This window comes from Musa acuminata, chromosome BXJ2-6 (genome assembly GCF_036884655.1).
Source record: "Musa acuminata AAA Group cultivar baxijiao chromosome BXJ2-6, Cavendish_Baxijiao_AAA, whole genome shotgun sequence".
Taxonomy (NCBI): domain Eukaryota; kingdom Viridiplantae; phylum Streptophyta; class Magnoliopsida; order Zingiberales; family Musaceae; genus Musa; species Musa acuminata.
In genome coordinates, this window is record NC_088343.1 from 10,898,110 (window position 1) to 10,915,448 (window position 17,339).

At 41.2% G+C, this 17,339-nt stretch overlaps 2 protein-coding genes and 1 long non-coding RNA gene across 3 annotated transcripts; 2 read left to right on the forward strand and 1 right to left on the reverse strand.

The window, feature by feature from the left end:
* Positions 1 to 1,888: 1,888 nt before the first annotated feature.
* LOC103987701 (beta-fructofuranosidase, insoluble isoenzyme 4) lies at positions 1,889 to 9,921 on the reverse strand. The gene is made up of 7 exons (XM_009406080.3): positions 9,676 to 9,921; positions 4,524 to 4,532; positions 3,591 to 4,447; positions 3,362 to 3,517; positions 3,027 to 3,268; positions 2,827 to 2,920; positions 1,889 to 2,731 (listed from the first exon to the last, which is right to left on the reverse strand). The coding sequence occupies exons 1-7, from the start codon at positions 9,857 to 9,859 to the stop codon at positions 2,522 to 2,524; spliced, it is 1,752 nt and encodes a 583-aa protein (XP_009404355.2). The 5' UTR covers positions 9,860 to 9,921; the 3' UTR covers positions 1,889 to 2,521.
* A 1,424-nt stretch (positions 9,922 to 11,345) lies between these two features.
* On the forward strand, positions 11,346 to 11,947 carry LOC103987702 (uncharacterized). Its single transcript, XR_010487728.1, has 2 exons — positions 11,346 to 11,521; positions 11,618 to 11,947. It is a non-coding gene; the product is annotated as an uncharacterized LOC103987702 (long non-coding RNA).
* Positions 11,948 to 12,457: 510 nt separating this feature from the next.
* On the forward strand, positions 12,458 to 17,021 carry LOC103987703 (rho GTPase-activating protein 5). The gene is made up of 6 exons (XM_065112492.1): positions 12,458 to 13,010; positions 13,083 to 14,830; positions 15,382 to 15,502; positions 15,578 to 15,697; positions 15,956 to 16,186; positions 16,269 to 17,021. The coding sequence occupies exons 2-6, from the start codon at positions 14,361 to 14,363 to the stop codon at positions 16,797 to 16,799; spliced, it is 1,473 nt and encodes a 490-aa protein (XP_064968564.1). The 5' UTR covers positions 12,458 to 13,010; positions 13,083 to 14,360; the 3' UTR covers positions 16,800 to 17,021.
* Positions 17,022 to 17,339: the final 318 nt, after the last annotated feature.

The window sequence follows — 17,339 nt, forward strand, 5'->3', positions numbered from 1 at the left end:
ATAACTCCAAAAGACACCGTGAGTCCCACATTCTCTGAGCACAACGAGATACCAGAACACGTAGAGATGGGCATCTGCATGCAAGCAAACCTCATGGGTCTCACAGGACGATTTTTCCTCGCTTAAATTGAATGATATAGAATTCAAAATCCTAACTTCAATCACGGATGAAGTTTATGTGAGAAAATAATACGTATTGTTCGGTTCTATGTCGATGGATACCGAGCTGTAGTTGGGCGGATGAAAGGAGACAGACCTTCACATCCGCATTAATGGCTCTGAAATAACTTGCACAGTGCTGCTATCGGAAACGCAGGGAAACACATCCGCGGCAGCACAGAGCTGCACCATCGAAGAAAGCACCACACCTCGATCGCCTGCTTCTTCTCAGACGTAAGCAGTGCATTCTCATGTTGTACCATACCCCGCCTAACATTTGCTTTCAGCTCATCTTGACTTCATCTCCACCTCGATCGGGAAGCATTGTGAATTAGATTTTCCATGCGGATCACCTTTTTTAAACGCCATAATGAAAGAAGAAAGCTCGATCAATCTTTATGTGATTCATGATGTACTTCTTAGCATACAAGTCAAGGTGTGTTTCATCGACTTCGCAAGTAACACATTGGTTTACCAAAAGGTTGAAAATCGTATGCCATTCGATGCATTTAGCTAATAATTCTTTTTTGCAGCACTTGGCTATGAAATATGCCCACTTGTCTTGGCCTCTAATGCAATGTCAAGACTCCTCGTGTTGGTAGTACGTCCAAGAAAGCATCAATAACGGGGCTGTAAACAAGAAGGAGGAGAGAGAGAGAGAGAGAGAGAGAGAGAGAGAGGGAGGGGGATCCACTGGCAACTTGTGATGGTGAGGGGCAGTGAACCTTTGGGCCTGAGTCAAGGATACTCCACCTTACCAGCTGGAGGATACAGTCTAGAGTAGCTTCAGTCCATTTGTGAGGCAAGTTGATGAGCAGCAACAGGGCACCATCCCACATTCCTACTCAGACTCCACACTGGTCTCTCTCCCCATACCTGCATATGACACCCCACGTTCTTCTGACAGGCCATGAAGGATGGGGATTGCCACCTAATTTGTCCGTCAAACAAGCATTGGATCTCAGCAGAAGCTGCCAAATCTCCACCCTGCTTTGTTTCTTTCAATTTTCGCTCGGTTATAGGAGTTATTGGCATGGTGAGTAGTGAGTAGCTCCAATGGTGGGACTACAGGCTGGCTGCATGAGAACCCATCACATTTGGAAACAAGGCCTGTCCTTGTTCTTCTCAGTGCTGGATAAGAAACTGCACTTAGTTGAGGGCACCAATCCATTGCGCTCATGCTTGGAGGCATTCAAGTAGTTTCTTTCTCTGACTTCCTATTTTCTTCTGTCTTACAGTTGTTTGCAGGAGCAGTGCTCATGTTTGAATCTGAGAAATGATCTCTCAATTGCTCTCAAGTCCCCTTATCCTTTAGCTGTCTTTGATCTAAATATACTTTATAAAAGCTTTCTTGTCACATTCCATCTTTCTTTGGCTTTAAAACTAAAACAAAGAAGCTTTTCTGGAGATTATTATTGATTCCTCAAAATCAAAGCAGATCATTGAAACAAAGAAGGAGCTGATTCATTTCTGCATCCATTTCTCGAAGTGAAACCCCATAAACAGGTAAAAGAGAGTTCATCAGCTTATTAACTGAGTGATCCTAATTTCCATTAGGATTATTTAGGAAGCAGAAGAAACCGGTAGTTTTAGTCATCTCAATCTTTCTTTGGTGTGAAAACTGAAACAAAGAAGTTGGTGCTACTTTATGTCTACATCCATGTCTCGAAGGTAATAATTGAGTCAAGCCTAATTTTACCGAAAGCCCAGAAACAGGGAGTGCAGAAGCTCAAGAAAGAGATCCCTGCTTTGGGACCTGATACTTCCATACAGAATTCTGTAGACAGTACAATGAACTGTTCCTGATCTAAAATTATGGGATAATTGATTTCCTATGCAAATCCATGATTTCTTGTTCTGGGTGGAAAATCCTTGACTTTTAGGCAAGATGAGACATGATCTTCATATGGCACCTTTGGCGTGGAGTTTGAACAGAGAAGAAAGGGAGATCTGCCACCCCTGAGATGTGGATCACACATAGGAATCCGGTCAGCTTCATGTCACCACCTAATTCACTGACCTCACAAAGAACATTGTGTTCCAGAGGAAAGTATCTTCGGCGGTATGACAAGAATCCAATCCAATTCATGTAACAGTTTGCATAGCTGTTGTGCCAACTTCTAGATGTAATGCTAAGATTCTAGTGATCATTCATCTTGTGGCTTTTCAATGGTACAAGTCTCGTCAGCTCAGCTAATCATCAGTCATTGCAAGCAAATGGAGAATTTTGAGAGGAGCAAAATGTTTGAGGTTTATCATGAATCATCTTTTCTTGTATCAGAATACCAAAGATTGTTTCTTCCTTGGTTGACTGATGAATTGAGATATCATAGTTTCACTGAAAAATATGCACCCGAAAACCCTAGTTTTCGATAACTAGGTCTTTGAGTTTTATGTTCAAGTGAGCCTTGGCCATGCCCCATGACTGAAACCTTGAGATCATCACAGAGCTGGAGCCATTGTTGAACAGGTAAAGATGAGAGCTGGTGTTCAAGAACAATTCAGGATAAACTCTAGCCGTGATGCATGCTCTCCCCTTGCCGCCAAAGTTCTCGATTACCGAATGATCGATCTGTTGCATAGATGGAGATGCAACACGCACAAGAAGGTCATCGTGAGCTTTACAGGATCAAAATTGATTAGATGAAGAGACAAACATTCACTCACCAAGGTTCTCAGAGAAATCTTTCGTTCCTTCTCGAGGTCCACGTCCAAGAACACTCCATACACTGGTTTGTCGAGCTCTGGCCTTAGAGAGGACCTGCTCTCAGCATCAAGAACTTGATGTAAATGACGTTGCTTTGTAGCCATCAGAAACAAAATTCGATGCTGCAAACGAGTCCTTCGCATGATCAAAAATGACTTGCCTTCTCTGATCAGAGCACATGAGGACTTTGGCTGTGTTCTGATCTCTATAAACTCTGAAGAAGATAGCCGTGTGTTCCTCCAGGTTTTCCGAAGCCAAAACCAGCAACCCAAAGGGTCCGATTCCACCTCTAACGGAAGCATCTTCTTGACTGCAAAGCTTAGGAGCGTCCATCGCCCGAGTGGGATCAAAGGGATCTGCTCTGTCTAAGCTTGGCAGCTCGAAATCTACCTCGACATCTGCCTATTCGGAGATCGAAACCAAAACAAAGCCAAATCCACCATAAGTAATCGGCAGTACAATCCTAATCTGTATAAGATTGTGTTAGGCACTGACCTGTGAACCTTTTACTCCTTTGATCTCATGCAGACCTGTTGTGAGCTCCAAGCCATGCAGATGAACCTCGTTTCTTCTGAGAGATTCAACCTCTTCGATCGGCCACTGAACAAGCTGCCTTCCTCTGCTATCCAGCCAAATTTTCCTCGGAATGATCTGAAGAATCACTCATATGTTTCTGATATCGAAACATGAGCTTATATGATCCAAGCAGAGAAGAAGAAGTCACCTGAATACCAGCCCATCCCTTTGCGATGTCATCAGATTCAGTGTCAGATTCATTCAACCATCCCCACAAGATCCTCCGCTTCTTCTTCGCATCGAAGAACGTCTTCGATGCGTAGAACTTACCATAGTCGTACCTCAACCACATCCGGTAGTCGTCCGCAGCATTGTCCGGCACAAAGATGTCCCTCGTCTCATCATACGTTCCCAGCATGTAATAGTCGGACTGCGGCTCCATCAAGCTCATCTTCAACACATGCCTGACGTCCTTGGAGTTCACCGACGTGTCTAAGCCTTCTCGTCCCTCGATCGGCACCGGGAAGAAGTCAGGGCACTCCCACATCCCCGAAGCGCTCGACGAATGCAGAGGCGAGTCGGCCCTCTCCCACCGCACGAAGTCCTCGCTCTTGTACAACAAGGCGGTTCCATTCCCTGAGATCTCAGCTCCCAGGGCGACTCGCCAACGCCCGTCGGCTCCGCGCCACCCGGTGGTCGGGTCCCGGAACATGTCGGGGTGGATGCCGTCGGAGGGCGTCATCAGAGGATTGTAGTCAGGCTTCGTCCACTCCCTGAGAAAAGGATCGGACAGGTTCCCCGGGACAGCAATGTTCTGGACCTGCTGGTTGTCTCGGTTCATCCCAGTGTAGAGGATGACCGGCTGGTGGCCGGGGAGGATGGTGGCTGAGCCGGTCCAGCAGCCATTGATGTCGAAGGGCTTGGTGGGATGGATGGCGAGGTCGAGCGGCGCCCAGTTGATGAGGTCGGTCGACACCGAGTGAGCCCAATGGATGTTGCCCCACACCGAGCTATTGGGGTTGTACTGGTAGAAGAGGTGGTAGACGCCATTGTAGTACATCGGTCCTGTCAGTGGTTTTGGTGGCAGTTATGACAGTTGCCTGAGAGAGAGAGAGAGAGAGAGAGAGAGAGAGTTGCATACCATTTGGGTCTGCTCATTCGTCAGGTTTTGGAGGACCAATTCATGCAAGAGAAGAGACCATGTTAGAACATGAAATCTTGCAGTAGAAACTGTTAAAAGCTGCAAGAAAATTTAGCGATAATTTGACAACTTAATAAAACTAATAAAATAAAAAAATAAAAGAGACAAGGATACCAAATTTACGTGGTTCAGTCAATTGACCTATCCAAAACAAAACTCTAGGATAATTACAAATACATTAGGAAAATATTCCTTGGTTATAAAAACACATGAAACTACTAAATAGAAAATCCAAAGCACATAATTATGTATTTCTTATGATGTGTTTAGTTTCAAAGCTCAAGTCATTATTTATAATTGCAATAGAAGATAACAAGCTCGACTTTCCCTATGTAGAACTTGCCAAAACTAACAAATCTCTATCTTGCCAAAATTTGCTCCACCTTCTTCACAAAAATCTCAACAGGCAATCACCAATAATGAACACTAACCAGGTCTAAGCACTGCTTGAACTTGTAAACCGGAAGATGCTTCATAAGCATATCAACTGGATTGTTCTTCGTATGAATTTTCTGAACAAGGACCTTTCCCTCAGTAATGGTATCACGAATAAAATGAAACTTCATATCGATGTGTTTCGTCCTTTCATGATACATCTAGTCTTTAGCCAAATGAATAGCACTTTGACTATCATAGTAAATTATAGTAACACCGACATAATTCGTCGAACAAACCTTTTAATCATAAAACTTCTTTGATCGCCTATGTCATTACCATATATTTTGTCTCTGTAGTAGATAAAGCCACGATAGGTTATAAGGAATCTTTCCAACTAACTGCACAACTGCCAATGCAAAAAACATAGCTTGTCAAAGATTTTCGTTTATCAAGATCTGCAGCATAATCAGAGTCGCTGAAACCAACCAAAGTGTTACGATTTTTCCCAAACTCTAAACAGGCATCTGAAGTCCCTTGCAAGTATCTGAGAATCCACTTCACAGCTTGCTAGCGTGTTTTACCTGGGGGAGACATATATATGCTAACCACACCAACTACTTGTGAAATATTTGAACGAGTATAAACCATTACATATATAATACTATCCATGATACTATAATATGAAACTTGTACCATATATTCTTCCTCTTCAACTAACTTTGGTGATTGAGCAACAAATAGCCGAAAATGGCAAGCAAGAGGAGTACTCACTAGCTTAATGTTTTTCATGCTAAACCTCTCCAAGACTTTCTCGAGGTAATTTTTCTAGGTCAGAAATAATTTTCCAACTCCTCGTTCTCTTTTGATCTCCATGCCAAGAATTTTTTTAGTTGCTTCCAAATCTTTCATTTCAAACTCACTACTCAGTTGCGTTTTCAAAGTGTGAATTTCTGACAAATTCTTAGCTATAATAAGCATGTCATCAACATAAAGTAACAAATATATAAAAGAGCCATTGGTTAACTTCCGAAAGTAGACACAATTATCATACATGCTCCTCGTGTAACCATGACCCAATATAAAAGAATCAAACCTCTTATACTACTTATTGTCTTGAGACTACTTCAATCCATGAGGTTGCTCTATATAAATTTGTTCTTCAAGTTCATCACGTAAGAAAGCTGTCTTGACATCAAATTACTCCAATTTAAAATCATACATGGCAACTAAAGTAAGCAAAACATGAATAGAGCTATGTTTAACAACATGTGAAAATACGTCATTAAAATCAATACCATGCACATGACTATAGCCCTTTGCAACTAATCGTGCTTTGTACCTTACATCTTCAACTCTTGGAATACCTTCCTTCCTTTTGAAGACTCATTTGCATCCAATAATTTTCTTACCCGAAAGCGGCTTCACAAGATCCCAAGTTCTATTCTGATGGAGAGATTCAATTTCTTAATTCATCACAATCAATCATTTAGCAAAATTATTACAAGAAACTGCATCTGAGTAGGTAGTAGGCTCACCAACTTCACTTGTTTCTTCTGCAACAAACAAAACATATACAACCAAATTTGCATATCTTTGTGATGGTTGAATATCTCTCCGTGGTCTATCCTTAGCTCTGGAATATTGCTCTTCTTTTGAATCATCTTCGTCAGTAGATTCGGGATCATCTACTGGCATTCTTTGAGTAGAAGAGTTCGACTGAAAAGAATCAAAACTATCAATCTCAAGCTCCACCTACTTTTGCGCTCTATCATTTGTACAACTAGTGGATTCCTCTTTGGAAGATAACATAGACAATTCATCAAAAGTAACATCTTTACTTATTACAAATTTTGGGGATTTGGGATCAAAACACCACAATCTGTATCATTTCACCCCAGAAGCATACCGAAGGAAAATGCACTTTTTAGCTCGAGACTCTAATTTTCCTTCATTTACATACATATATGCTAGACACCCAAAAATTTTGAAATCAGAGTAATCAGCAGGAGTACCTGCCAAACTTCCTTCAGAGTTTTAAAATTAAATATTGTAAAAGGAGCGTGGTTGACAACGTAACAAGCCATATTAATCGCCTCTGTCCAAAAGTCCATTGTCAACCCTGCATTTGAAATCATACACCTTGCTCTCTCCAAAAGTATTATGTTCATACGTTCGACCACACTATTTTGCTGAGGCGTCATTCTAATAGTGCGATGCCAAATAATTCCTTCATTTTGTAGAATTCATCAAAGTCACATTCACAAAATTCCATGTCATTATTTGTTCGAAGCCGCTTAATCTGTTTGCCTATTTGCTTTTTAATCAAAGTCTTCCATTGTTTAAAGGTTAGAAAAATATCATTTTTATGTTTCAAAAAATAAACTCAAACTTTCTTGGAATAATCGTCAATGAAAGTCAACATATACCTGGCACCACCCTTAGACTAAATATGAGTTGGACCCCAAAGGTTTGAATGAATATAGTCAAGAGTACCTTTCGTTTTGTGAATTGCCGGAGAATTAAAGTTGACTTTTTGCTTTCAAAAAATGTAATGTTCATAAAAATTCAGTGGCCTAGTACTTTGTCTGCAAAGAAGACTCCTTTTGCTCAATATGCTCGAACATTTTTCATATATATGACCCAAACGCATATGTCATAATTTGGTGATATCAGAATCAGACAATGATGATGACGAGACTGCAACTAAGCACGTGATAGTAGTTCCCTACAAAATAAATAAGCTATTAGACCTACAAGCTTTCATAACAATAAGGGCACATCTAGAAAGTTTCATAACTTCATATTCAGCTGTGTATTTACACCCAAGAGTCTCTAGGGTGCCTAAAGAGATGATATTATTTTTTAAATAAAAAACATGCATAACATTAGTGAGCATCCTCACAATACCATCATACATTTTAATTCGGATTGTGCCTCTACTAACAACATCACATGTGACATTATTGTCCATCAAAATAATTCCACCATTACAAGATTCATGTGGAAAACAAATCTCTATTGGGACACATGTGATAAGAACAACCCGAATCTAAAATCCGTTCATTTTTAGACCTCGTCCGGTCATCAGTAGCAAAGAAAATATTTCTAACATTCTCATCAACTGCTACACTAGCTTTAGCGGACTTAGTAGTTTTCTCAATAATTTTTTTCCTTTTGCCTTAATTTATTTTTTTAATTTAAAGTAATCAGCCTTAATGTGCTTCATTTTATGACAATACCTGCACTCCAAATTTCTATGTATGGATTTAGATCTAGATTTAGATCTATTATTGTTAAATTTTCTTTTATCCGTTCTACCCCTTACAATCAATCAGATCCTCAGCCTAATTCCCTCTATTTTTCCCAGTGATATCCCTATCTATCTACTCCTTAGATTTTAATACAGATTTAATTTCCTGATACAAAATTATTTATTTTTCATAAAGGATTAGGGAAGAGAATACAAAAGTAACATGGCCTTATCCTCGTCATCAATTTTCGCATTTATATTCTCCAAATCTATAACTAAGGAATCAAATTTATCAAGATGTGAGAGTATAAATATACATTTAATCATCTGAAGCATATATAAACTCTGTTTCAAGTAGAGACGATTCTTCATTATCATCTTTATATACAAAGCTTTAAGCTTGTCCCACATGCTCTTAGCCGTAGTCTCCGTAGCTACCTCCCGTAAAACCTCATCAGAGAGATTTAGAATAATGTTTGATCGAGCCTTTTTATCTATTGCCACAAGATCTTTATTTGACGTATATCTGGAATGTTCTCAACTCCCTATAGTGCCAAATCAACTCCATCTTGAATCAGAATGAGCTCCATCTTAAGCTTCCACATGCCGAAGGTGACATTTCTATCGAATTTCTCGACAACGATCTTTATTATTATCATCGTTGCCAAAAGATTCTGAAACCAAGCTCTGATACCGGTTTGTTAGAGCTGACCCTAGAAAATTTATCAAAGGATAACTTGACAACCTAATAAAGATAATAAAGCAGAAAAATAAAAGAGACAAGGACACCAGATTCATATGATTCGGTCAATTGACCTACGTCCATAGATGGAGGAAGAACAAAACTCTACTATAAAAGGGACAATTATAAATGTCTTAGAAAAATATTCCTAGGTCATAAAACACCTTAAACTACTAAATAAGAAAAGATCAAACTATAAGCCCAAACTATTTTAACTAAGTGTAGATTTAATAAAAATTAAATCGAAAACAAACAATTAGGTTTTCTTACGGTGTCACTAACTTCAAAGCTCAAGCCCTTATTTATAGTTAAGGTAGGAGATAACAAGCTTGATTTTGGGACTTGTCAAACTAACATAAACCAGATGAAACTATGAGTAGAATCGATGTGAAGCTCTATTCCAGCATCCAAAACTATGAGTAGAATCGATGTCAAGCTCTATTCCAGTATCCAAACATGTATGCATGATGATACAGGTTACCACATACCATCCTGTTTGATAGACATAAACAACTCAACGATATCCAGCTCTCCATAAAGGTAATTCCAGTCATTAGAAAAACAAGAACAAGAAGAGTCTGCGTAATCTGAGATGGAGTTCCTGTTTGTTTCCTTCCTATTACTAGATTCTTGAAATCAATATCCTACAGAACTATCCTGCAATCGCAAGTTCTACAAAGATTCCTAAAGGAATAAGATCAAATCTAAACACTATGACATACCATTGATCCAGTTCTTGGGTGGTTGGAAGTGGTATGCAGTCCTGTATTGCTTGCTAACTATGGAGGATATCTCCTGAGACTGTGGATACAGGAAGACTCTGCGGGAAGGCTCCACGAACACCAAACAATGGCAGAGGAAGAAGCAGAGGACCCAAACCAAGCAAGATCTGCAAGAACTGGCCATGGGGGGAGATGAAGGAAGGAGAAGGGAGAGGGGGTTGGATGGCCGGAGCTCAAATTTCAAGTCAACTAAGACAAAGTTTAGCCATTTAATACTGGGATAAAACCAGGACAGCCTTCATCACATTTGATTTCATTATAATATTTGATGAAAACAGTGGAAACTAATTGTTTTCTTGGATAAGATTGAACCCATATGATCTAACCTGCTTATTTGTCTGCAAGAAGAGGACCAATGCTCTCCCTTTGGGCTTTCGGCAATGGCGAAAAGGACACCCAACAGAAGCTTTTGTTTTCTGGGAGACGGAAGCACGGATTTGGATTGGACAAGAGGAGAGGAATGTGGAAGATGACACAAAAGAGAGATTTATTGAAGACATCAAAGTCCGATCCGTTCCTGATTTGTGGTAGAAGAATTATATGCCTGCCATCTCAACAACACCCTGTAATCCGGGATGAGACAGATATAAGCTCTTGCGATATAAAAATATTAGATTGTGTAATCATATTTAATTTGATAAAATATATTATGAATATGATTATATTCTTATTATGATTATTAATTAATAAAAAAATAAATTAAATTAAGATAAGATTTATTGAGAGATCTTATAAACTCTCTTAATAATAATTTATCATAGACCCTCTACTCTCACTTATAGATAATATCTCTAAGATATAAACGGTAAAAAGATTTAAAAAGAAAAAGAAAAAGATGACATCAAAAAAATATGTATGGTCTAATATTATTTTATTTTTATCCTAACATATTATTTTTTTCAAATTACATATAACATATAATAGTTTTTATATTTATATAAATATCAATCATCTCGACATCCTAAGTATTTTTGATGATTTCAGAATAACATATGCGTCGTCTACTCAACAAAAATTATCTTATTTTAATATTATTTTATTATATTATCGTGAAACATTAATCATTTTATAATATTAAAACTTCCTCGGTGACTCTGTGACGAGATAAAATAATTACATGCAAAGCACCATTTCGTATTATATTTCTGTATCGGACTGTGTCAATCCATGCAGCTGCCGCTGAGTTGGCGATTACCGAGCAGTACTTGTTATTGGTTTAACCTCTCAACCGCTATGGCTTAAAAAAAAACAATTAAATTAATTCAATCAGAAAGCTTTAATTCATTTATCCAAAATTACAACAACAAAAATAAAAACTCATCAGAATTATGGACTAAAAATAATTTAATTAATTAGATATTTACTTCGTCAACCAAAAATGAGTATAAATGAGGATTCGATTGCGTGTTGGTCAATAAATCCTACGCCTCGTGTTTGACTTGGTCAAAGGTTTGGAATACCTCTCAAACCGCGGGGCCACCATGTTTAGCCACTAAGAATTAGCCACGTCATTTTAGAATCCGTCGTCAACAGGCACAAACGTCAACTCGTCTTCCGCCGCGTAAGAGGGAAGAATGGCAGATGCCGGACAAAGAAAGAGTAGTAGGAAGCACGAAATGCATACATACTATAAATTCAGGTGTGCATATCAACAACACAAACATCGATTCTTATTTCTTGGTAGAGATGATTCCAAGCAGAGGATCGCGATCTCTTCTGCTGCTTTTGCTCCTCTTCTCCTCCATGCTTCTCCGAGCTTCCTCGCAGACCAACGCCACCGCATCAGGTACGCGACGACGCCGGAAGCTTCAGATGAAGCTCATGGACGAACTGTATGGTCTTATTCCGTGACTGATTCTTCTGGTGTTATCGGATCTTGCAGCGACACATGTGGAGGAGAGCACAAGAAGGGAAGTCGCGGCGGTGAGGGAGTTGAGAGGCGGTTCTCGCGGTGCCGGCGGTGGTCGATCACCCGTAACCAGAGGCAGCGGCGGCGCTGCAGCTGGTGGGAGCGGCGGCCACAGTGCTTCATGCAGCAGCTATGGTCGCCATGTCGCCATCACTTCTCTTGCCTTCGCTATTGGCGCTGCCATTGTGAATTCCATGTAGACTTCTTCTTGTCGTTGCAACAGAGAGAGTCATACTCCCGCTTGCATGAATGCAAGAGAGAAGAAAAAGATCTGTTATATTATCATTATTATTCCTTCTTTTATATCTCTTTATAAGGTGCAAAATGAATCTGATACAGTAAACCTTAAATTCCTGTGATATATATATATATATATATATATATATATATATTGTGATTTATTAATGAGTTGATGTGGTCGATATGGTGATTGCGAAAGGAGTTTGACTCGGTTTGGGATCATGTACACAAGAAATCCGACGTGGTCAAGGAGGTGGCTGAGGAGAAAAGATACAATGATGTACACTCCCATATTGATTGCATCGCAACGTATGGAATTATGATTGGCGTAAATATTTCTCCTATTGAAAGTAAATTCTCAAACTTCAATGACTTTGCACAGTAACAAAGCAACCAACTCCTAAAAGGTCTGCATAGTCATACCAATGAAAGCAGATAACTTGTGAGAATAATTAATGGACTAGAATGTCATGGTGAGATGCCAACAATGATGCAAAGTAGATGATGATGATGATGATGATGAAAGCAGCTTTGGAATTGCAGAACCAGCAGACCTGAGTAAAAGGAAGAAGAAAAGATACTACTTTGACAGCCATGATAGCAGCAATCAAGGTCCAATTCATGTGTTGTTTCTCACCATGAACTTGGTGACTTCTCTTCTAATCCCTTCTGGCTTTTGCAGCATCATTAGTTTTGTAGCATCAGACACACAGATTCTGCTCTGCAATAGAGGAGGAAAGGTTAGGAGTTGCCCTTCTCTAATGGAAGAAGCAGGAGGAAGCTCAACATCTTGTTTGGAGTTGAATGCCCATCTTTATATCCAGAGATTGTGCAGCTTGTTTAGGTATTGAGACATGATTTCCATTATGCTTTTATGAACCATTGTATACTGATCATCATGTCACTGTTTGTCTTTCCTCCTCCTGTAGCTGTAGATCTACTGCCATGCTGCTGCTATCACTGACTGCATGTATATGATTTGGTCAAAGGTTTATGTTGGGAATGGCAAGTCTGTAATCATGGATGATCAGTGAATGAAGTGAACTTGAAGCAAGAACAATGGCAAGCCAGAAGGGAATCGTGAGGATCACACAACTGTTCTTGAGTGGGATAGAATGATCAAACAGTAAGTAAAGCTCTTTAGATAAGTCTGTTGATTGTTCTTTCCAATGGTGGCTTACCTACCCAAGCACTACAGAAGAGAATGTCCCTTGCAAGGAATCTCCTCTGAGAAGAAAAGCTCCATGAGTGCCTCTCTCCTTTTTCCTCTCCCCCTTTGGCATCCCACCCAGCTGTGCTGTTGGATCATTAAGCTGCCTGTTAGAGTTAGGCCATATGTGTTTCCCCCCCCCCCACCTTCTTCCTCTTTCTGCAACTGCACCTGCAGAATACCTAATCGAAGCCCACAAGATGATAAAATACGACATTAATTGAGATGCTGCCAGATCTCATCAACACTCGTGCCTTTATGGTGAACTAATAATCCAAGAAATCCACAATATGATGATCTGGAATTCCGTGGTGGGATAAATCTAAGCTGCAAATTGCAGCCCATTCTATTGTTTGCTTAGATTGTGTCCTGTTCAGCATGTGCATCACACAGAGAACAAGTTCTTGACAACATCTCTCTCTCTCTCTCTCTCTCTCTCTCTCTATACCTTTTCATTAAAGTAAACTTCATCCTGAAGACACACTGTGGTGCTTATAATCTTATCCTCATGGCCAAACCTCAAACCAACAACATCATCATATCAAAAAGTCAAAAACTGGGTCATAGCTCACATAGCTCACCAACAGAAGCCATGAACTAACATAGCAATTAGTAGCTAAATGTAGTGCATTCAATGTCATTCATTTTCCTAGACAAACAAGTAGGCATCAGATCCAAAATCCCCCTTTCATCCTCCCTTCTTCTTCTTCTCTCTCTCTCTCTCTCTCTCTCTCTGCAATAATAAACGCCAGAAAAGAGCGAAAAGTCCCTCCAACCTTCAAATCTACTGCTGATGGTTCATTCCCTGCCCTTCTTCCGCTCTTGCTTTTCCACCTCCAAAAGCCCCCCTTAATTGTTTCTTTCCATATCCCCTTCCACTCTCACCATTCTCTTTCTCCTCCTAAAGCCCCCAAAGCCAAAGGCAAAGCCAAAGCCAGCCCGGGAAAGGGAAGAAGAAAATAAATAACAAGCAAAGTTATGATTCTCACGTCCCACCACTCCAAATCCTTCCTTGAATCCAACTCCATCCCAGAAAACTCCTCAGCTCCCACAGTCCATCTCTTTCTCCCAGCTGGAGGAGGAGTAGCAGTGCACATATCCTAAAAATCCAATCCTTTTCCAGCCATTGTTCTAAAAATCCAATCTTTAGTCAGCCGTCGTTCTCAAAATCCGATCTTTGTTTCTGGTTTTCCTTTTTCTTAATTCGGTAAACGTTGTTTGGCCCACCCCAACATCCTCCACTTCTGTTTCCCATAATACCGAGCCATGGTTGAGGTACTCCAGTCCCCTTCGCATTTCCCTTCGTCTCCAAGACGCACCCTTTCTTGCGACCCGAATGATGCCTCCAATGGGCTTTTAAGCCCTTCCAAGAGCGGCGGAGAGGGTGCAGAGAAGGAGGAGGAGGAGAGGCAAAGTGGTGCCGGTGGTGCGATAGAGAGGAAGAGGGGAAGGAATAGGAGGGGAGGAGGAGGAGGAGGAGGAGCGGAGGTCGGGATCGAAGGGGAGGACGAACGACAGCAACTGTCTGTGTTGGCATTGCTGCTAACAGTGCTCCGGAAGTCACTGCTGAGGTGCAAAACGGAGGGCGCCGGCGACGAGGATCTCGGCTCGATGGACATCGGGTGCCCCACCGACGTGCGGCACGTCGCCCACGTCACCTTCGACCGCTTCCATGGCTTCCTCGGGCTGCCCGTCGAGTTCGAGCCGGAGGTTCCCCGCAGAGCCCCCAGCGCAAGGTCTCAAAACTTCTTGCTGCTTCTGCGTAGATTGTGCTTGTTTCTTGTCGGAAAAATGTGAGCTTTTGGTTGGTTTCTCGAGTTGTCCACAAATTCATGAGCTTCGCATTAACAGAGATCATCAGAAGCTATATTGCATGATTCACAACATCATGTTCTTTGTTCATCAATTCACCACAAACCTATTGTGCATCTTAACACACCCGACGCTGTAGAAAACACAACATCAACTCTGTTTCTCCTCACCTATCATTCATTCGAGAGGCTCATGCTTTGTGATTTGCAAGCTCCTTTAGAACTTCTTTGTTCCAAATTTCTTGATCTTCGTTTCTTCTTCAACCTTTTTAGTCACTCAGCAAGAAAGTTTCTCTCTCCAGAAGAAGAACTAGTGGCATCTCTTCTTGAGTATGTTTGCATTGCTTTTGGCTGGCTTGATCGCTCAGAATCTATGTTTGCTATGTCCCTAATTATTCTCGCTTCTCGATCTTGTTTAGATGTTGGCTTTTGCCCTTTCAATGTGACATGCTAACTGTCTGGAAACCATGATGCAGTGCGACCGTCTTCGGTGTTTCTACTGAATCTATGCAATGTTCATATGATTGTAGAGGCAATAGTGTTCCAACCATACTTTTGTTGATGCAAAGACGGCTGTATGAGCAAGGAGGTCTTCGGGTATATTTGATGACTCTAAATCGACATTGTAATGCCTTTTGATGCCTAAATTTTGATGGAATCGAAACCGAACAGGCAGAAGGAATTTTCAGAATCAATGCTGAGAACAGCCAAGAAGAACATCTCAGAGAGCAGCTAAACGACGGAGTAGTGCCAGAGGGTATCGATGTGCACTGTTTGGCAGGTTCAATAAAGGTATTACCTCCGACAAACTTATCCTTAATCCTCTGCCTATGCCGCCATTTTCTGTGCTTTCTAAGAGGAGAATGTTCATCTAATTAGGTGTTCATAGATCTATCAGCAATGTTTTCCTTTTGTCGGAAATCAGGTCATCTCTGCTAGTTTATTACCTTCGACAGATGTATATGGTGAACATGCTCTCTTCTCTTATCTTCCTCGAAAGAATTTGGTTTCCATGACACTGGAATTTTAGCTTCTGTGTTGCTTCTCCAGGCTTGGTTTAGGGAACTTCCGACGGGGGTGCTCGACTGGCTTTCATCCGAGCAAGTGATGCAATGCCAAACGGAAGAAGACTGTGGGAGGCTTGTCAGGTTGCTGCCGCCGACAGAGGCTGCTCTTTTGGATTGGGCTATCAATTTGATGGCTGATGTCGTCCAAGAAGAAGAACAAAACAAGATGAATGCACGCAACGTTGCCACGGTGTTTGCCCCCAACATGACTCAGGTAATTGGATCTTTGTTTCCATCGGTCTAGCGAAGCTTGTAAGCGCAAGCTAAAATGCATTGTGTTTGTTTTACGATTGTAGATGGCAGATCCTTTGACTGCGTTGATGCATGCGGTGCAAGTGATGAATTTTCTGAGGATGCTGATCTTGAGGACGCTGAAAGATAGACGACAAGAATCTGCTGTAGTGGATGCCGCTGTCTGTGGCGCAGATCCTTCCGATGACGATGGTCATCAGAGCCCTCAGATGCATCACGCTGCTTGTAGCGAAGAAGCAACCGAACGAGCACACGTTGCCGAGGAGGCTGTCTTGGATAGTCTCCCTCGAATTGCTACAGAAGAAGAAGAAGAGGCAGCTCGGAGTTCGCATGACGATGCGGCCTTCTTCTCTGAGAACGCAGCTGGTTCGTCTACCGGCCACGAATTCGTCGCTAGTGCTCCTAAGTCGGTTCAGACGAAGACAGGCAAGTCGAACAGCCAAAATCACAAGAAAGGAAGAAAGACGAAGAGAGAGTCTACCGATCGAGCTTCCTTACCAGCTGATAAGTTGAAGGGGATCAGCAACGTGAGTCGAATAAATTCAAAGATCGAGCGTGTGGAAGCATGGAGGTGAAGCTGCTCTGTCTCTCTCTCTTCTTGCCCCTCTTAATTTGCATGTGATTGATCGTAGGTCTCGGTATGTGTATTTGCTATGGATGTTTGCGTACCTATTCGGAATATAACTTCCTGCTCTAAAGGTTCCTGTGTTTGCGAGCGAGCGATGTGCATTAGATGAGTGCACGATCCTTCTGCGTCTCGTTGCGATGTACAGCTGCATGTTCATGGATTTATACCTGCACGATCGAAGCAATTGTAATGGCAGATGCATGAGTGTACCGAGCAGCATGTAGAAAAGTTTTGAGCATGCAGCATATGCTTGGAGAAACAAAGAGTCCAGTATGGTTATGGAAGCAATCGATACACGGTGTTGACAAGATATGGCACCAAGGCAAAATGTCTAGTTCACATGAAGAACAGATCATCGAGTGACGTCTTAACTCACCATACCATATTTCTTCGCACCGATGATTGGTTCGGTTCATCCTTGACAGAATGATTCATCCATGCAATAGATATCAAACTCCATAGATTACTGCAGGCGAAAAGAAAGCAA

Coding starts and splice junctions, on each gene's coding strand:
- LOC103987703 (XM_065112492.1), top strand. CDS start 14,361: ATGGTTGAGGTACTCCAGTCCCCTTCGCATTTCCCTTCGTCTCCAAGA. Junction 15,503..15,577: donor ATGAGCAAGGAGGTCTTCGG/GTATATTTGATG, acceptor GAAACCGAACAG/GCAGAAGGAATTTTCAGAAT. Junction 15,698..15,955: donor GTTTGGCAGGTTCAATAAAG/GTATTACCTCCG, acceptor TTGCTTCTCCAG/GCTTGGTTTAGGGAACTTCC.
- LOC103987701 (XM_009406080.3), bottom strand. CDS start 9,859: ATGGCCAGTTCTTGCAGATCTTGCTTGGTTTGGGTCCTCTGCTTCTTC. Junction 3,269..3,361: donor AAGGAGTAAAAGGTTCACAG/GTCAGTGCCTAA, acceptor ATCTCCGAATAG/GCAGATGTCGAGGTAGATTT. Junction 2,921..3,026: donor ATGTGCTCTGATCAGAGAAG/GCAAGTCATTTT, acceptor TGCTGAGAGCAG/GTCCTCTCTAAGGCCAGAGC.